We start from the raw sequence: 21,298 nt of genomic DNA on the forward strand, positions 1-21,298 counted from the left end.
GGCGGGACTCTTTTTAGGCCCGAGGTACAGGACATTTCTGGAGGAACCAGAACTCATTGTATTATATTATTATGTGTGTGTAATCCATTGATGTTGCTAATACAACCCACGCAAAAGAATAGTTGTTTTTGAAGTTCTTTCAATGTTTTAAGGGTTTATGAAAAGTTGATTTCCCTTCTGACGTTTACATAAGTCCTTTGTATGGTGTAGACTTGACGGACCAGATGGGACTCATTCCCTCCCAAACTAAAAGGAGAAACCAATGTTTTCTCTGGTAGGCACAACCTACCTGGCACCCCTATAAAAAAAATAACCTCAAGTCAAAACCGTTACAATGTGCAGTAAACAGTAGCTATCGCTGTGCAGGCTAGGCTACACACCGTTAGCAAGACAACTACCATGTGCAGTAAACAGTAGCTATCGCTGTGCAGGCTAGGCTACACACCGTTAGCTAGACAACTACCATGTGCAGTAAACAGTAGCGAACGCTGTGCAGGCCAGGCTACACACCGTTAGCAAGACAACTACCATGTGCAGTAAACAGTAGCTATCGCTGTGCAGGCTAGGCTACACACCGTTAGCTAGACAACTACCATGTGCAGTAAACAGTAGCTATCGCTGTGCAGGCCAGGCTACACACCGTTAGCAAGACAACTACCATGTGCAGTAAACAGTAGCGAACGCTGTGCAGGCCAGGCTACACACCGTTAGCAAGACAACTACCATGTGCAGTAAACAGTAGCTATCGCTGTGCAGGCTAGGCTACACACCGTTAGCTAGACAACTACCATGTGCAGTAAACAGTAGCTATCGCTGTGCAGGCCAGGCTACACACCGTTAGCAAGACAACTACCATGTGCAGTAAACAGTAGCGAACGCTGTGCAGGCCAGGTTACACACCGTTAGCAAGACAACTACCATGTGCAGTAAACAGTAGCGAACGCTGTGCAGGCCAGGCTACACTATACAGTAACTAACACAGTGTTTGACAGGGAATAGACTTTAGGTAACTCCGATTGGAGTGGAGGGATTTTTATTGTCAACCATTTCAACTCGAGCTCTCAAATCCAAACAAAGATCTGTTTTCACAAAAATGGGAATCGAGGCAAACCAAAGAATGAGTGGTGTCTTCTCTACAGAACCGGTACAGACTGGTGTCTTCTCTACAGAACCGGTACAGACTGGTGTCTTCTCTACAGAACCGGTACAGACTGGTGTCTTCTCTACAGAACCGGTACAGACTGGTGTCTTCTCTACAGAACCGGTACAGACTGGTGTCTTCTCTACAGAACCGGTACAGACTGGTGTCTTCTCTACAGAACCGGTACAGACTGGTGTCATCTCTACAGAACCGGTACAGACTGGTGTCTTCTCTACAGAACCGGTACAGACTGGTGTCTTCTCTACAGAACCGGTACAGACTGGTGTCTTCTCTACAGAACCGGTACAGACTGGTGTCTTCTCTACAGAACCGGTACAGACTGGTGTCTTCTCTACAGAACCGGTACAGACTGGTGTCTTCTCTACAGAACCGGTACAGACTGGTGTCTTCTCTACAGAACCGGTACAGACTGGTGTCTTCTCTACAGAACCGGTACAGACTGGTGTCATCTCTACAGAACCGGTACAGACTGGTGTCTTCTCTACAGAACCGGTACAGACTGGTGTCTTCTCTACAGAACCGGTACAGACTGGTGTCTTCTCTACAGAACCGGTACAGACTGGTGTCTTCTCTACAGAACCGGTACAGACTGGTGTCTTCTCTACAGAGCCGGTACAGACTGGTGTCTTCTCTACAGAACCGGTACAGACTGGTGTCTTCTCTACAGAACCGGTACAGACTGGTGTCTTCTCTACAGAGCCGGTACAGACTGGTGTCTTCTCTACAGAACCGGTACAGACTGGTGTCTTCTCTACAGAACCGGTACACACCCAGTGACAATCTGAAGGCAGTCCCTTCGGTGAAAACAATATTGAACTAAAAAAAAATAACTGTCATTTCAACTCAAATGAAAAAATCCCAGAAAACCTTACAGGGAATTTATTCCACTCAAACAATGTGTCATTCAATGTGTGTAATGTTGTGTGTGCATGCCAGGCATTTCATATCTAGTACCCCTAACAGGGGTTGGGGTGAAGGGACTCACACTAGGCACAGTGTTTTATTTCATATCTAGTACCCCTAACAGGGGTTGGGGTGAAGGGACTCACACTAGGCACAGTGTTTTATTTCATATCTAGTACCCCTAACAGGGTGTTTTATTTCATATCTAGTACCCCTAACAGGGTGTTTTATTTCATATCTAGTACCCCTAACAGGGTGTTTTATTTCATATCTAGTACCCCTAACGGGGGTTGGGGTGAAGGGACTCACACTAGGCACAGTGTTTTATTTCATATCTAGTACCCCTAACAGGTGTTGGGGTGAAGGGACTCGCACTAGGCACAGTGTTTTATTCAGAACACAGTCTGTGGCTTTACATAGAGAAACGGTACTGTTGTGATATGGGATTGAACCTGCAGTACTCCTCAGACCTCTATGTTGATCTTAGGGAAGCAGTACTGTTGTGATATGGGATTGAACCTGCAGTACTCCTCAGACCTCTATGTTGATCTTAGAGAAGCGGTACTGTTGTGATGTGGGATTGAACCTGCAGTACTCCTCAGACCTCTATGTTGATCTTAGCGAATCGGTACTGCAGTGACCCGGGGTTCCGTAGCAGCACCAGTCCTCTCTGGCCGTCAGGCTGTCTGAGCAGGGTGTGTATGAGACCAGTAAGGCTGAGGAGCCCCAGAGCCTCTCCACAGCCAGCCGACAGGGAGAAGTCCCCCTGGGTCACCCAGCCCAGAGTCACCCTGGAGCAGTGGGAGGTGACGCTGGGAAGGTTGGTGAGGCTGGATGAGGAGCTAGGATCAGGACCAGGGTTGACACTAGGGACTGAGGTAGAGGCAGGGTCAGACTGCTTGGCGGAGGAAGAGGGGTTGGTGAGGCTAGATGAGGAGCTAGGATCAGGACCAGGGTTGACACCAGGGACTGAGGTAGAGGCAGGGTCAGACTGCTTGTTTTCAGGCTTGGTGGAGGAAGAGGAGGTGGTTCCAGGTTTGTTGTGGTCCTTCTTGCGTGGCCGTTTGACACGGCTCTTGAAGTGGTCAGTGTGGAGAGGCTCCTGGGGCCCTGTGCAGCCCGGCTCCTTACGTACCAGCTGGAGGTCCTCTGCGGTGGGGACACACACCAGGGCGTGCTGCTCCGGTTGGCCCTTGGTGACGAGGGAGAGACGGATCCACACCAGGCTGCTGCCACCGTGTGCCGAGAGGAGAGACGCTGCAACGTTACGGTTGAGCTGTGGTGTTGATCCCGGGTTACGTGCCCTCTGACATTTAGAGGATGTGGGGCGACACCAAGCGGACAGCTGCCTTAGAGACTTCCTGTTCCTGTTGAACACAGAGACAACCAATTAGGGTTCAGTGTTTAAGCTGCGGAACCCAATCGTGGCTCAGGGTTTATAAAATACAGCCACTACTTCTAGGAAAACCATTTTCTATCCTCAGTGGACCAACAAAGTGGTCTTAAAAAGGTATGAACCGTTGTTTTTTAAAAACCCTCCAGTGATTCCCAGCACCAAAAAAAAATAATGGATTCAGCCAAAGCGCAGTAAAAACACAATCTGAGCTCATGAAGTCAGCCATTACTCTACAAACTGCTGATTTTAGGAGGATAATCTCTCTGCAGTTATTTGGGTCTGGATGTTACCATCATGAAAGGTATGCTGGGGAAGGGTTCTCATCATGAAAGGTATGCTGGGAAGGGGTTATGTTCTCATCATGAAAGGTATGCTGGGGAAGGGTTCTCATCATGAAAGGCATGCTAGGGAAGGGTTCTCATCATGAAAGGTATGCTGGGAAGGGGTTATGTTCTCATCATGAAAGGTATGCTGGGGAGGGGTTATGTTCTCATCATGAAAGGTATGCTGGGGAGGGGTTATGTTCTCATCATGAAAGGCATGCTGGGGAGGGGTTATGTTCTCATCATGAAAGGTATGCTGGGGAGGGGTTATGTTCTCATCATGAAAGGTATGCTGGGGAGGGGTTATGTTCTCATCATGAAAGGTATGCTGGGGAGGGGTTATCATCATGAAAGGTATGCTGGGAGGGGGTATGTTCTCATCATGAAAGGTATGCTGGGGAGGGGTTATGTTCTCATCATGAAAGGTATGCTGGGGAGGGGTCATCATGAAAGGTATGCTGGGGAGGGGGTATGTTCTCATCATGAAAGGTATGCTGGGGAGGGGTTATGTTCTCATCATGAAAGGTATGCTGGGGAGGGGTTATGTTCTCATCATGAAAGGTATGCTGGGGAGGGGTTATGTTCTCATCATGAAAGGTATGCTGGGGAGGGGTTATCATCATGAAAGGTATGCTGGGAGGGGGTATGCATCAGATCTGTCAGACACTACGCTACACTGTGGGCGGAAAAGGACAAGTCATTATTAAAACAACAATAGGGGTTTCATAAAAGGACAAGTCATTATTAAAACAACAATAGGGGTTTCATAAAAGGACAAGTCATTATTAAAACAACAATAGGGGTTTCATAAAATGTGAAATGCAATTATTAAAACATTATGAATGAATACTATAAGTTATGCAGGAGAGGATGAAACTAATATTAGAGGTAATGAAAAACACTTTCTAGTGAGATTCAGGACTCTATTCGGTCTAAGGCTGAAGCGCTACAGATTCAGTACTCTATTCGGTCTAAGGCTGAAGCACTACAGATTCAGGACTCTATTCAGTCTAAGGCTGAAGCGCTACAGATTCAGGACTCTATTCAGTCTAAGGCTGAAGCGCTACAGATTCAGGACTCTATTCGGTCTAAGGCTGAAGCGCTACAGATTCAGGACTCTATTCGGTCTAAGGCTGAAGCGCTACAGATTCAGGACTCTATTCGGTCTAAGGCTGAAGCGCTACAGATTCAGTACTCTATTCAGTTTAAGGCTGAAGCGCTACAGATTCAGGACTAATTCGGTCTAAGGCTGAAGCGCTACAGATTCAGGACTCTATTCAGTCTAAGGCTGAAGCGCTACAGATTCAGGACTCCATTCAGTCTAAGGCTGAAGCGCTACAGATTCAGTACTCTATTCGGTCTAAGGCTGAAGCACTACAGATTCAGGACTCTATTCAGTCTAAGGCTGAAGCGCTACAGATTCAGTACTCTATTCGGTCTAAGGCTGAAGCACTACAGATTCAGGACTCTATTCGGTCTAAGGCTGAAGCGCTACAGATTCAGGACTCTATTCGGTCTAAGGCTGAAGCGCTACAGATTCAGGACTCTATTCGGTCTAAGGCTGAAGCGCTACAGATTCAGGACTCTATTCGGTCTAAGGCTGAAGCCCTACAGATTCAGGACTCTATTCAGTCTAAGGCTGAAGCGCTACAGATTCCGCTATAGAAATTGAAAGATAATTTCCCATTGAGCCGACATATGCCACGTTTACCGTGAATGCAGTCTCCACTTCCGCGGTAACATCACCTTTAAATGTCAAATCACGCTGTAACACTGAACTACCGTGATACGGATTGAATAGAGGCCTAACAGGATATAAGGAGGATTGAATAGAGGCCTAACAGGATATAAGGAGGATTGAATAGAGGCCTAACAGGATATAAGGAGGATTGAATAGAGGCCTAACAGGATATAAGGAGGATTGAATAGAGGCCTAACAGGATATAAGGAGGTTTGAATAGAGGCCTAACAGGATATAAGGAGGATTGAATAGAGGCCTAACAGGATATAAGGAGGATTGAATAGAGGCCTAACAGGATATAAGGAGGTTTGAATAGAGGCCTAACAGGATATAAGGAGGATTGAATAGAGGCCTAACAGGATATAAGGAGGATGTTTGACTTAGGAACTTTCCTTAACAAAACATATCATTGCAGGAGGACCAACACAAGTACCAGTCATTTGTGAAAACATGGGCTAAGCAGGATACTTACTATAAGCTAGTTGAGATAAGTCTTCTAGACGGGTTAGCTGACAACGTCACTTCAATGAGGCAAGGCCGTGTGTTGTAATGATTCTGGTTGGTCAGACAACAACAATGACAAGAAGCTGCCTTGTGGGACTCGTTTCAGCTCGTTATCTTGTTCTTGACACCAGGAGGTGTTTTGACTGATGTCAAATTTTATTTTACCTTTATTTAACCCCTCCCCAGCATATACAGTCAGTTAAGAACAAATTATTATTTACAATGACGGCCTAGGAACAATGACGGCCTAGGAACAGTGGGGTTAACTGGTCTAGGAAGAGTGGGTTAACTGGTCTAGGAACAGTGGGTTAACTGGTCTAGGAACAGTGGGGTTAACTGGTCTAGGAACAGTGGGGTTAACTGGTCTAGGAACAGTGGGGTTAACTGTTCCTAGGCCATCATTGAAAATAAGAATTTGTTCTTAACTGACTTGCCTGGTTAAATAAAAGGTAAAAATAAATAAATGTATTGTTGGAACTATTTCAGAGGTGTCCAACTGTCTGAAGTGTATTCACACTCTAGAATGCCCTTCTACCCAATCAGAATGGAGTATTCAACAAAACAGACGCGTGTGTGTGTGACTATAGGTCAAAACAGATGGGGTTGGCGTCGACTGTTGTCAACAGATATATTATATTATATTCAGAATCATCCAGAAGTGGCATCTACCTCAAGACTGTGAAGTTACTCTGTGGTGGTGTCACTTCCTGTTCCATTGATGCGACTGCCTCCTCTCCTCCTCCTCCTCCCTCCTTCACGATCAGCTCCCACTCCTCGACCAGCTGTTGCCAGGGACAACGGAACGGAGCCAGGCAGCCATGTTTGATGTAATTGGTCCGTTTGGCTGGTGGGCGCCTATACAGAGGTCAGGGGGTCATGCTCTAGTCAAACTGTTTCAGGGCAGGAGGGGGAGCCCAGTCGTTTATGTAACGATGATATATAACCCAGTCATTAGCCTCCACTTGATGAAATGAGCTCAGTTGAAATATCAAACTCAAAAGGATAGTTTATATTAAACTCTCACCGGTAATCTGACTTGAATCTTAACAGTGTTAACACAGATCCTGTATCAATATGTTGGTTTGAGAGCCAGTACAGTATGAAACATCCAGAATACCAGTGAGTTAGACTTTATCAAACACTACCAGACACCCCCTTTTGCCTGGAGTTACAGGTGACACCGACCATCTCCTCAACACACCTGGAGTTGCATCAGGTGATACCAACACACCTGGAGTTACATCAGGTGATACCAACACACCTGGAGTTACATCAGGTGATACCAGCACACCTGGAGTTACATCAGGTGATACCAACCCTCTCCTCAACACACCTGGAGTTACATCAGGTGATACCAACCCACCTGGAGTTACATCAGGTGATACCAACACACCTGGAGTTACATCAGGTGATACCAACCCTCTCCTCAACACACCTGGAGTTACATCAGGTGATACCAACACACCTGGAGTTACATCAGGTGATACCAACACACCTGGAGTTACATCAGGTGATACCAACCCTCTCCTCAACACACCTGGAGTTACATCAGGTGATACCAACCCTCTCCTCAACACACCTGGAGTTACATCAGGTGATACCAACACACCTGGAGTTACATCAGGTGATACCAACACACCTGGAGTTACATCAGGTGATACCAACACACCTGGAGTTACATCAGGTGATACCAACATACCTGGAGTTACATCAGGTGATACCAACCCTCTCCTCAACACACCTGGAGTTACATCAGGTGATACCAACCCTCTCCTCAACACACCTGGAGTTACATCAGGTGATACCAACACACCTGGAGTTACATCAGGTGATACCAACACACATGGAGTTACATCAGGTCATACCAACCCTCTCCTCAACACACCTGGAGTTACATCAGGTGATACCAACACACCTGGAGTTACATCAGGTGATACCAACCCTCTCCTCAACACACCTGGAGTTACATCAGGTGATACCAACACACCTGGAGTTACATCAGGTGATACCAACACACCTGGAGCTCCATCACGTGAAACCGACCCTCTCCTCACCTCCTGAACTTGGCCAGCAGCTCAACCTCCTGCTCTTCCTGGAAGCGTGCTCCTGCAGGGCAGTCTGGGTAGTCGTGGGGAAAGTGAGGCTCTCCTTTATTCTGGGCGTGTTTCAGGCTCATCCTCAGCCCTCCAATACGTACTCCTCTATAAACCTGAAGGAGAGGAGAAGGTTACTACTTTAGTTACCTCTCCTCTATTTACCTGGAGAGGGTTACTACTTTAGTTACCTCTCCTCTATCTACCTGTCGATGAGAGGGTTACTACTTTAGTTACCTCTCCTCTATCTACCTGGAGAGGGTTACTACTTTAGTTACCTCTCCTCTATCTACCTGGAGAGGAGAGGGTTACTACTTTAGTTACCTCTCCTCTATCTACCTGGAGAGGAGAGGGTTACTACTTTAGTTACCTCTCCTCTATCTACCTGGAGAGGGTTACTACTTTAGTTACCTCTCCTCTATTTACCTGGAGAGGGTTACTACTTTAGTTACCTCTCCTCTATCTACCTGGAGAGGAGAGGGTTACTACTTTAGTTACCTCTCCTCTATCTACCTGGAGAGGGTTACTACTTTAGTTACCTCTCCTCTATCTACCTGGAGAGGAGAGGGTTACTACTTTAGTTACCTCTCCTCTATCTACCTGGAGAGGAGAGGGTTACTACTTTAGTTACCTCTCCTCTATCTACCTGGAGAGGAGAGGGTTACTACTTTAGTTACCTCTCCTCTATCTACCTGGAGAGGGTTACTACGTTAGTTACCTCTCCTCTATCTACCTGGAGAGGGTTACTACGTTAGTTACCTCTCCTCTATCTACCTGGAGAGGGTTACTACTTTAGTTACCTCTCCTCTATCTACCTGGAGAGGGTTACTACTTTAGTTACCTCTCCTCTATCTACCTGGAGAGGAGAGGGTTACTACTTTAGTTACCTCTCCTCTATCTACCTGGAGAGGGTTACTACTTTAGTTACCTCTCCTCTATCTACCTGGAGAGGGTTACTACTTTAGTTACCTCTCCTCTATTTACCTGGAGAGGGTTACTACTTTAGTTACCTCTCCTCTATCTACCTGGAGAGGAGAGGGTTACTACTTTAGTTACCTCTCCTCTATCTACCTGGAGAGGGTTACTACTTTAGTTACCTCTCCTCTATCTACCTGGAGAGGAGAGGGTTACTACTTTAGTTACCTCTCCTCTACCTACCTGGAGAGGAGAGGGTTACTACTTTAGTTACCTCTCCTCTATCTACCTGGAGAGGGTTACTACGTTAGTTACCTCTCCTCTATCTACCTGGAGAGGGTTACTACGTTAGTTACCTCTCCTCTATCTACCTGGAGAGGAGAGGGTTACTACTTTAGTTACCTCTCCTCTATCTACCTGGAGAGGGTTACTACTTTAGTTACCTCTCCTCTATCTACCTGGAGAGGGTTACTACTTTAGTTACCTCTCCTCTATCTACCTGGAGAGGAGAGGGTTACTACTTTAGTTACCTCTCCTCTATCTACCTGGAGAGGAGAGGGTTACTACTTTAGTTACCTCTCCTCTATCTACCTGGAGAGGAGAGGGTTACTACTTTAGTTACCTCTCCTCTATCTACCTGGAGAGGGTTACTACGTTAGTTACCTCTCCTCTATCTACCTGGAGAGGGTTACTACGTTAGTTACCTCTCCTCTATCTACCTGGAGAGGAGAGGGTTACTACTTTAGTTACCTCTCCTCTATCTACCTGGAGAGGGTTACTACTTTAGTTACCTCTCCTCTATCTACCTGGAGAGGGTTACTACTTTAGTTACCTCTCCTCTATCTACCTGGAGAGGAGAGGGTTACTACTTTAGTTACCTCTCCTCTATCTACCTGGAGAGGAGAGGGTTACTACTTTAGTTACCTCTCCTCTATCTACCTGGAGAGGAGAGGGTTACTACTTTAGTTACCTCTCCTCTATCTACCTGGAGAGGGTTACTACTTTAGTTACCTCTCCTCTATCTACCTGGAGAGGAGAGGGTTACTACTTTAGTTACCTCTCCTCTATCTACCTGGAGAGGGTTACTATTTTAGTTACCTCTCCTCTACCTACCTGGAGAGGGTTACTACTTTAGTTACCTCTCCTCTATCTACCTGGATAGGAGAGGGTTACTACTTTAGTTACCTCTCCTCTATCTACCTGGAGAGGGTTACTACTTTAGTTACCTCTCCTCTATCTACCTGGAGAGGGTTACTACTTTAGTTACCTCTCCTCTATCTACCTGGAGAGGGTTACTACTTTAGTTACCTCTCCTCTATCTACCTGGAGAGGAGAGGGTTACTACTTTAGTTACCTCTCCTCTACCTACCTGGAGAGGGTTACTACTTTAGTTACCTCTCCTCTATCTACCTGGAGAGGAGAGGGTTACTACTTTAGTTACCTCTCCTCTATCTACCTGGAGAGGAGAGGGTTACTACTTTAGTTACCTCTCCTCTATCTACCTGGAGAGGGTTACTACTTTAGTTACCTCTCCTCTATCTACCTGGAGAGGGTTACTACTTTAGTTACCTCTCCTCTATCTACCTGGAGAGGAGAGGGTTACTACTTTAGTTACCTCTCCTCTATCTACCTGGAGAGGAGAGGGTTACTACTTTAGTTACCTCTCCTCTATCTACCTGGAGAGGGTTACTACTTTAGTTACCTCTCCTCTACCTACCTGGAGAGGGTTACTACTTTAGTTACCTCTCCTCTACCTACCTGGAGAGGAGAGGGTTACTACTTTAGTTACCTCTCCTCTATCTACCTGGAGAGGATTACTACTTTAGTTACCTCTCCTCTATCTACCTGGAGAGGATTACTACTTTAGTTACCTCTCCTCTATCTACCTGGAGAGGGTTACTACTTTAGTTACCTCTCCTCTATCTACCTGGAGAGGGTTACTACTTTAGTTACCTCTCCTCTATCTACCTGGAGAGGGTTACTACTTTAGTTACCTCTCCTCTATCTACCTGGAGAGGGTTACTACTTTAGTTACCTCTCCTCTATCTACCTGGAGAGGGTTACTACTTTAGTTACCTCTCCTCTATCTACCTGGAGAGGAGAGGGTTACTACTTTAGTTACCTCTCCTCTACCTACCTGGAGAGGAGAGGGTTACTACTTTAGTTACCTCTCCTCTATCTACCTGGAGAAGAGAGGGTTACTACTTTAGTTACCTCTCCTCTATCTACCTGGAGAGGGTTACTACGTTAGTTACCTCTCCTCTATCTACCTGGAGAGGGTTACTACGTTAGTTACCTCTCCTCTATCTACCTGGAGAGGAGAGGGTTACTACTTTAGTTACCTCTCCTCTATCTACCTGGAGAGGAGAGGGTTACTACTTTAGTTACCTCTCCTCTATCTACCTGGAGAGGGTTACTACTTTAGTTACCTCTCCTCTATCTACCTGGAGAGGAGAGGGTTACTACTTTAGTTACCTCTCCTCTATCTACCTGGAGAGGGTTACTACTTTAGTTACCTCTCCTCTATTTACCTGGAGAGGGTTACTACTTTAGTTACCTCTCCTCTACCTACCTGGAGAGGAGAGGGTTACTACTTTAGTTACCTCTCCTCTATCTACCTGGAGAGGAGAGGGTTACTACTTTAGTTACCTCTCCTCTATCTACCTGGAGAGGGTTACTACGTTAGTTACCTCTCCTCTATCTACCTGGAGAGGGTTACTACGTTAGTTACCTCTCCTCTATCTACCTGGAGAGGAGAGGGTTACTACTTTAGTTACCTCTCCTCTATCTACCTGGAGAGGAGAGGGTTACTACTTTAGTTACCTCTCCTCTATCTACCTGGAGAGGGTTACTACTTTAGTTACCTCTCCTCTATCTACCTGGAGAGGAGAGGGTTACTACTTTAGTTACCTCTCCTCTATCTACCTGGAGAGGAGAGGGTTACTACTTTAGTTACCTCTCCTCTATCTACCTGGAGAGGAGAGGGTTACTACTTTAGTTACCTCTCCTCTATCTACCTGGAGAGGGTTACTACGTTAGTTACCTCTCCTCTATCTACCTGGAGAGGGTTACTACGTTAGTTACCTCTCCTCTATCTACCTGGAGAGGGTTACTACTTTAGTTACCTCTCCTCTATCTACCTGGAGAGGGTTACTACTTTAGTTACCTCTCCTCTATCTACCTGGAGAGGAGAGGGTTACTACTTTAGTTACCTCTCCTCTACCTACCTGGAGAGGAGAGGGTTACTACTTTAGTTACCTCTCCTCTATCTACCTGGAGAGGGTTACTACTTTAGTTACCTCTCCTCTATCTACCTGGAGAGGAGAGGGTTACTACTTTAGTTACCTCTCCTCTATCTACCTGGAGAGGAGAGGGTTACTACTTTAGTTACCTCTCCTCTATCTACCTGGAGAGGGTTACTACTTTAGTTACCTCTCCTCTATTTACCTGGAGAGGGTTACTACTTTAGTTACCTCTCCTCTATCTACCTGGAGAGGAGAGGGTTACTACTTTAGTTACCTCTCCTCTATCTACCTGGAGAGGGTTACTACTTTAGTTACCTCTCCTCTATCTACCTGGAGAGGAGAGGGTTACTACTTTAGTTACCTCTCCTCTATCTACCTGGAGAGGAGAGGGTTACTACTTTAGTTACCTCTCCTCTATCTACCTGGAGAGGAGAGGGTTACTACTTTAGTTACCTCTCCTCTATCTACCTGGAGAGGGTTACTACGTTAGTTACCTCTCCTCTATCTACCTGGAGAGGGTTACTACGTTAGTTACCTCTCCTCTATCTACCTGGAGAGGGTTACTACTTTAGTTACCTCTCCTCTATCTACCTGGAGAGGGTTACTACTTTAGTTACCTCTCCTCTATCTACCTGGAGAGGAGAGGGTTACTACTTTAGTTACCTCTCCTCTATCTACCTGGAGAGGGTTACTACTTTAGTTACCTCTCCTCTATCTACCTGGAGAGGGTTACTACTTTAGTTACCTCTCCTCTATTTACCTGGAGAGGGTTACTACTTTAGTTACCTCTCCTCTATCTACCTGGAGAGGAGAGGGTTACTACTTTAGTTACCTCTCCTCTATCTACCTGGAGAGGGTTACTACTTTAGTTACCTCTCCTCTATCTACCTGGAGAGGAGAGGGTTACTACTTTAGTTACCTCTCCTCTACCTACCTGGAGAGGAGAGGGTTACTACTTTAGTTACCTCTCCTCTATCTACCTGGAGAGGGTTACTACGTTAGTTACCTCTCCTCTATCTACCTGGAGAGGGTTACTACGTTAGTTACCTCTCCTCTATCTACCTGGAGAGGAGAGGGTTACTACTTTAGTTACCTCTCCTCTATCTACCTGGAGAGGGTTACTACTTTAGTTACCTCTCCTCTATCTACCTGGAGAGGGTTACTACTTTAGTTACCTCTCCTCTATCTACCTGGAGAGGAGAGGGTTACTACTTTAGTTACCTCTCCTCTATCTACCTGGAGAGGAGAGGGTTACTACTTTAGTTACCTCTCCTCTATCTACCTGGAGAGGAGAGGGTTACTACTTTAGTTACCTCTCCTCTATCTACCTGGAGAGGGTTACTACGTTAGTTACCTCTCCTCTATCTACCTGGAGAGGGTTACTACGTTAGTTACCTCTCCTCTATCTACCTGGAGAGGAGAGGGTTACTACTTTAGTTACCTCTCCTCTATCTACCTGGAGAGGGTTACTACTTTAGTTACCTCTCCTCTATCTACCTGGAGAGGGTTACTACTTTAGTTACCTCTCCTCTATCTACCTGGAGAGGAGAGGGTTACTACTTTAGTTACCTCTCCTCTATCTACCTGGAGAGGAGAGGGTTACTACTTTAGTTACCTCTCCTCTATCTACCTGGAGAGGAGAGGGTTACTACTTTAGTTACCTCTCCTCTATCTACCTGGAGAGGGTTACTACTTTAGTTACCTCTCCTCTATCTACCTGGAGAGGAGAGGGTTACTACTTTAGTTACCTCTCCTCTATCTACCTGGAGAGGGTTACTATTTTAGTTACCTCTCCTCTACCTACCTGGAGAGGGTTACTACTTTAGTTACCTCTCCTCTATCTACCTGGAGAGGAGAGGGTTACTACTTTAGTTACCTCTCCTCTATCTACCTGGAGAGGGTTACTACTTTAGTTACCTCTCCTCTATCTACCTGGAGAGGGTTACTACTTTAGTTACCTCTCCTCTATCTACCTGGAGAGGGTTACTACTTTAGTTACCTCTCCTCTATCTACCTGGAGAGGAGAGGGTTACTACTTTAGTTACCTCTCCTCTACCTACCTGGAGAGGGTTACTACTTTAGTTACCTCTCCTCTATCTACCTGGAGAGGAGAGGGTTACTACTTTAGTTACCTCTCCTCTATCTACCTGGAGAGGGTTACTACTTTAGTTACCTCTCCTCTATCTACCTGGAGAGGGTTACTACTTTAGTTACCTCTCCTCTATCTACCTGGAGAGGAGAGGGTTACTACTTTAGTTACCTCTCCTCTATCTACCTGGAGAGGAGAGGGTTACTACTTTAGTTACCTCTCCTCTATCTACCTGGAGAGGGTTACTACTTTAGTTACCTCTCCTCTACCTACCTGGAGAGGGTTACTACTTTAGTTACCTCTCCTCTACCTACCTGGAGAGGAGAGGGTTACTACTTTAGTTACCTCTCCTCTATCTACCTGGAGAGGATTACTACTTTAGTTACCTCTCCTCTATCTACCTGGAGAGGATTACTACTTTAGTTACCTCTCCTCTATCTACCTGGAGAGGGTTACTACTTTAGTTACCTCTCCTCTATCTACCTGGAGAGGGTTACTACTTTAGTTACCTCTCCTCTATCTACCTGGAGAGGGTTACTACTTTAGTTACCTCTCCTCTATCTACCTGGAGAGGGTTACTACTTTAGTTACCTCTCCTCTATCTACCTGGAGAGGGTTACTACTTTAGTTACCTCTCCTCTATCTACCTGGAGAGGAGAGGGTTACTACTTTAGTTACCTCTCCTCTACCTACCTGGAGAGGAGAGGGTTACTACTTTAGTTACCTCTCCTCTATCTACCTGGAGAAGAGAGGGTTACTACTTTAGTTACCTCTCCTCTATCTACCTGGAGAGGGTTACTACGTTAGTTACCTCTCCTCTATCTACCTGGAGAGGGTTACTACGTTAGTTACCTCTCCTCTATCTACCTGGAGAGGAGAGGGTTACTACTTTAGTTACCTCTCCTCTATCTACCTGGAGAGGGTTACTACGTTAGTTACCTCTCCTCTATCTACCTGGAGAGGGTTACTACGTTAGTTACCTCTCCTCTATCTACCTGGAGAGGGTTACTACTTTAGTTACCTCTCCTCTATCTACCTGGAGAGGGTTACTACTTTAGTTACCTCTCCTCTATCTACCTGGAGAGGAGAGGGTTACTACTTTAGTTACCTCTCCTCTACCTACCTGGAGAGGAGAGGGTTACTACTTTAGTTACCTCTCCTCTATCTACCTGGAGAGGGTTACTACTTTAGTTACCTCTCCTCTATCTACCTGGAGAGGAGAGGGTTACTACTTTAGTTACCTCTCCTCTATCTACCTGGAGAGGAGAGGGTTACTACTTTAGTTACCTCTCCTCTATCTACCTGGAGAGGGTTACTACTTTAGTTACCTCTCCTCTATTTACCTGGAGAGGGTTACTACTTTAGTTACCTCTCCTCTATCTACCTGGAGAGGAGAGGGTTACTACTTTAGTTACCTCTCCTCTATCTACCTGGAGAGGGTTACTACTTTAGTTACCTCTCCTCTATCTACCTGGAGAGGAGAGGGTTACTACTTTAGTTACCTCTCCTCTATCTACCTGGAGAGGAGAGGGTTACTACTTTAGTTACCTCTCCTCTATCTACCTGGAGAGGAGAGGGTTACTACTTTAGTTACCTCTCCTCTATCTACCTGGAGAGGGTTACTACGTTAGTTACCTCTCCTCTATCTACCTGGAGAGGGTTACTACGTTAGTTACCTCTCCTCTATCTACCTGGAGAGGGTTACTACTTTAGTTACCTCTCCTCTATCTACCTGGAGAGGGTTACTACTTTAGTTACCTCTCCTCTATCTACCTGGAGAGGAGAGGGTTACTACTTTAGTTACCTCTCCTCTATCTACCTGGAGAGGGTTACTACTTTAGTTACCTCTCCTCTATCTACCTGGAGAGGGTTACTACTTTAGTTACCTCTCCTCTATTTACCTGGAGAGGGTTACTACTTTAGTTACCTCTCCTCTATCTACCTGGAGAGGAGAGGGTTACTACTTTAGTTACCTCTCCTCTATCTACCTGGAGAGGGTTACTACTTTAGTTACCTCTCCTCTATCTACCTGGAGAGGAGAGGGTTACTACTTTAGTTACCTCTCCTCTACCTACCTGGAGAGGAGAGGGTTACTACTTTAGTTACCTCTCCTCTATCTACCTGGAGAGGGTTACTACGTTAGTTACCTCTCCTCTATCTACCTGGAGAGGGTTACTACGTTAGTTACCTCTCCTCTATCTACCTGGAGAGGAGAGGGTTACTACTTTAGTTACCTCTCCTCTATCTACCTGGAGAGGGTTACTACTTTAGTTACCTCTCCTCTATCTACCTGGAGAGGGTTACTACTTTAGTTACCTCTCCTCTATCTACCTGGAGAGGAGAGGGTTACTACTTTAGTTACCTCTCCTCTATCTACCTGGAGAGGAGAGGGTTACTACTTTAGTTACCTCTCCTCTATCTACCTGGAGAGGAGAGGGTTACTACTTTAGTTACCTCTCCTCTATCTACCTGGAGAGGGTTACTACGTTAGTTACCTCTCCTCTATCTACCTGGAGAGGGTTACTACGTTAGTTACCTCTCCTCTATCTACCTGGAGAGGAGAGGGTTACTACTTTAGTTACCTCTCCTCTATCTACCTGGAGAGGGTTACTACTTTAGTTACCTCTCCTCTATCTACCTGGAGAGGGTTACTACTTTAGTTACCTCTCCTCTATCTACCTGGAGAGGAGAGGGTTACTACTTTAGTTACCTCTCCTCTATCTACCTGGAGAGGAGAGGGTTACTACTTTAGTTACCTCTCCTCTATCTACCTGGAGAGGAGAGGGTTACTACTTTAGTTACCTCTCCTCTATCTACCTGGAGAGGGTTACTACTTTAGTTACCTCTCCTCTATCTACCTGGAGAGGAGAGGGTTACTACTTTAGTTACCTCTCCTCTATCTACCTGGAGAGGGTTACTATTTTAGTTACCTCTCCTCTACCTACCTGGAGAGGGTTACTACTTTAGTTACCTCTCCTCTATCTACCTGGAGAGGAGAGGGTTACTACTTTAGTTACCTCTCCTCTATCTACCTGGAGAGGGTTACTACTTTAGTTACCTCTCCTCTATCTACCTGGAGAGGGTTACTACTTTAGTTACCTCTCCTCTATCTACCTGGAGAGGGTTACTACTTTAGTTACCTCTCCTCTATCTACCTGGAGAGGAGAGGGTTACTACTTTAGTTACCTCTCCTCTACCTACCTGGAGAGGGTTACTACTTTAGTTACCTCTCCTCTATCTACCTGGAGAGGAGAGGGTTACTACTTTAGTTACCTCTCCTCTATCTACCTGGAGAGGAGAGGGTTACTACTTTAGTTACCTCTCCTCTATCTACCTGGAGAGGGTTACTACTTTAGTTACCTCTCCTCTATCTACCTGGAGAGGGTTACTACTTTAGTTACCTCTCCTCTATCTACCTGGAGAGGAGAGGGTTACTACTTTAGTTACCTCTCCTCTATCTACCTGGAGAGGAGAGGGTTACTACTTTAGTTACCTCTCCTCTATCTACCTGGAGAGGGTTACTACTTTAGTTACCTCTCCTCTACCTACCTGGAGAGGGTTACTACTTTAGTTACCTCTCCTCTACCTACCTGGAGAGGAGAGGGTTACTACTTTAGTTACCTCTCCTCTATCTACCTGGAGAGGATTACTACTTTAGTTACCTCTCCTCTATCTACCTGGAGAGGATTACTACTTTAGTTACCTCTCCTCTATCTACCTGGAGAGGGTTACTACTTTAGTTACCTCTCCTCTATCTACCTGGAGAGGGTTACTACTTTAGTTACCTCTCCTCTATCTACCTGGAGAGGGTTACTACTTTAGTTACCTCTCCTCTATCTACCTGGAGAGGGTTACTACTTTAGTTACCTCTCCTCTATCTACCTGGAGAGGGTTACTACTTTAGTTACCTCTCCTCTATCTACCTGGAGAGGAGAGGGTTACTACTTTAGTTACCTCTCCTCTACCTACCTGGAGAGGAGAGGGTTACTACTTTAGTTACCTCTCCTCTATCTACCTGGAGAAGAGAGGGTTACTACTTTAGTTACCTCTCCTCTATCTACCTGGAGAGGGTTACTACGTTAGTTACCTCTCCTCTATCTACCTGGAGAGGGTTACTACGTTAGTTACCTCTCCTCTATCTACCTGGAGAGGAGAGGGTTACTACTTTAGTTACCTCTCCTCTATCTACCTGGAGAGGAGAGGGTTACTACTTTAGTTACCTCTCCTCTATCTACCTGGAGAGGGTTACTACTTTAGTTACCTCTCCTCTATCTACCTGGAGAGGAGAGGGTTACTACTTTAGTTACCTCTCCTCTATCTACCTGGAGAGGGTTACTACTTTAGTTACCTCTCCTCTATTTACCTGGAGAGGGTTACTACTTTAGTTACCTCTCCTCTACCTACCTGGAGAGGAGAGGGTTACTACTTTAGTTACCTCTCCTCTATCTACCTGGAGAGGAGAGGGTTACTACTTTAGTTACCTCTCCTCTATCTACCTGGAGAGGGTTACTACGTTAGTTACCTCTCCTCTATCTACCTGGAGAGGGTTACTACGTTAGTTACCTCTCCTCTATCTACCTGGAGAGGAGAGGGTTACTACTTTAGTTACCTCTCCTCTATCTACCTGGAGAGGAGAGGGTTACTACTTTAGTTACCTCTCCTCTATCTACCTGGAGAGGGTTACTACTTTAGTTACCTCTCCTCTATCTACCTGGAGAGGAGAGGGTTACTACTTTAGTTACCTCTCCTCTATCTACCTGGAGAGGAGAGGGTTACTACTTTAGTTACCTCTCCTCTATCTACCTGGAGAGGAGAGGGTTACTACTTTAGTTACCTCTCCTCTATCTACCTGGAGAGGGTTACTACGTTAGTTACCTCTCCTCTATCTACCTGGAGAGGGTTACTACGTTAGTTACCTCTCCTCTATCTACCTGGAGAGGAGAGGGTTACTACTTTAGTTACCTCTCCTCTATCTACCTGGAGAGGGTTACTACTTTAGTTACCTCTCCTCTATTTACCTGGAGAGGGTTACTACTTTAGTTACCTCTCCTCTATCTACCTGGAGAGGAGAGGGTTACTACTTTAGTTACCTCTCCTCTACCTACCTGGAGAGGAGAGGGTTACTACTTTAGTTACCTCTCCTCTATCTACCTGGAGAGGAGAGGGTTACTACTTTAGTTACCTCTCCTCTATCTACCTGGAGAGGGTTACTACGTTAGTTACCTCTCCTCTATCTACCTGGAGAGGGTTACTACGTTAGTTACCTCTCCTCTATCTACCTGGAGAGGAGAGGGTTACTACTTTAGTTACCTCTCCTCTATCTACCTGGAGAGGAGAGGGTTACTACTTTAGTTACCTCTCCTCTATCTACCTGGAGAGGAGAGGGTTACTACTTTAGTTACCTCTCCTCTATCTACCTGGAGAGGAGAGGGTTACTACTTTAGTTACCTCTCCTCTATCTACCTGGAGAGGAGAGGGTTACTACTTTAGTTACCTCTCCTCTATCTACCTGGAGAGGGTTACTACGTTAGTTACCTCTCCTCTATCTACCTGGAGAGGGTTACTACGTTAGTTACCTCTCCTCTATCTACCTGGAGAGGGTTACTACTTTAGTTACCTCTCCTCTATCTACCTGGAGAGGAGAGGGTTACTACTTTAGTTACCTCTCCTCTATCTACCTGGAGAGGAGAGGGTTACTACTTTAGTTACCTCTCCTCTATCTACCTGGAGAGGGTTACTACTTTAGTTACCTCTCCTCTATCTACCTGGAGAGGGTTACTACTTTAGTTACCTCTCCTCTATCTACCTGGAGAGGGTTACTACTTTAGTTACCTCTCCTCTATCTACCTGGAGAGGAGAGGGTTACTACTTTAGTTACCTCTCCTCTATCTACCTGGAGAGGAGAGGGTTACTACTTTAGTTACCTCTCCTCTATCTACCTGGAGAGGGTTACTACTTTAGTTACCTCTCCTCTATCTACCTGGAGAGGGTTACTACTTTAGTTACCTCTCCTCTATCTACCTGGAGAGGGTTACTACTTTAGTTACCTCTCCTCTATCTACCTGGAGAGGAGAGGGTTACTACTTTAGTTACCTCTCCTCTATCTACCTGGAGAGGAGAGGGTTACTACTTTAGTTACCTCTCCTCTATCTACCTGGAGAGGGTTACTACTTTAGTTACCTCTCCTCTATCTACCTGGAGAGGGTTACTACTTTAGTTACCTCTCCTCTATCTACCTGGAGAGGAGAGGGTTACTACTTTAGTTACCTCTCCACTATCTACCTGGAGAGGGTTACTACTTTAGTTACCTCTCCTCTATCTACCTGGAGAGGGTTACTACTTTAGTTACCTCTCCTCTATCTACCTGGAGAGGAGAGGGTTACTACTTTAGTTACCTCTCCTCTATCTACCTGGAGAGGAGAGGGTTACTACTTTAGTTACCTCTCCTCTATCTACCTGGAGAGGGTTACTACTTTAGTTACCTCTCCTCTATCTACCTGGAGAGGAGAGGGTTACTACTTTAGTTACCTCTCCTCTATCTACCTGGAGAGGAGAGGGTTACTACTTTAGTTACCTCTCCTCTATCTACCTGGAGAGGGTTACTACTTTAGTTACCTCTCCTCTATCTACCTGGAGAGGGTTACTACTTTAGTTACCTCTCCTCTATCTACCTGGAGAGGGTTACTACTTTAGTTACCTCTCCTCTATCTACCTGGAGAGGGTTACTACTTTAGTTACCTCTCCTCTATCTACCTGGAGAGGGTTACTACTTTAGTTACCTCTCCTCTATCTACCTGGAGAGGAGAGGGTTACTACTTTAGTTACCTCTCCTCTACCTACCTGGAGAGGAGAGGGTTACTACTTTAGTTACCTCTCCTCTATCTACCTGGAGAGGAGAGGGTTACTACTTTAGTTACCTCTCCTCTA

General features: G+C 45.7%; 1 protein-coding gene across 1 annotated transcript in view; it reads right to left on the reverse strand.

Annotated features, from left to right (window-relative positions):
- Positions 1-1,913: 1,913 nt before the first annotated feature.
- The window catches only part of LOC139386548 (ribonucleases P/MRP protein subunit POP1-like), a 57,548-nt gene continuing 38,163 nt past the window's right edge, over positions 1,914-21,298 (reverse strand). Inside the window, exons 13-15 of the mRNA XM_071132195.1 lie at positions 8,084-8,238; positions 6,699-6,884; positions 1,914-3,432 (exon numbers count right to left, since the gene is read on the reverse strand). Of these exons, the coding sequence (XP_070988296.1) occupies positions 2,664-3,432; positions 6,699-6,884; positions 8,084-8,238 (1,110 nt within the window). The 3' untranslated portion in view covers positions 1,914-2,663. The remainder of the gene's footprint in view (positions 3,433-6,698; positions 6,885-8,083; positions 8,239-21,298) is intronic.

The sequence above is a fragment of the Oncorhynchus clarkii genome, chromosome 3 (assembly GCF_045791955.1).
Source record: "Oncorhynchus clarkii lewisi isolate Uvic-CL-2024 chromosome 3, UVic_Ocla_1.0, whole genome shotgun sequence".
NCBI lineage: Eukaryota > Metazoa > Chordata > Actinopteri > Salmoniformes > Salmonidae > Oncorhynchus > Oncorhynchus clarkii.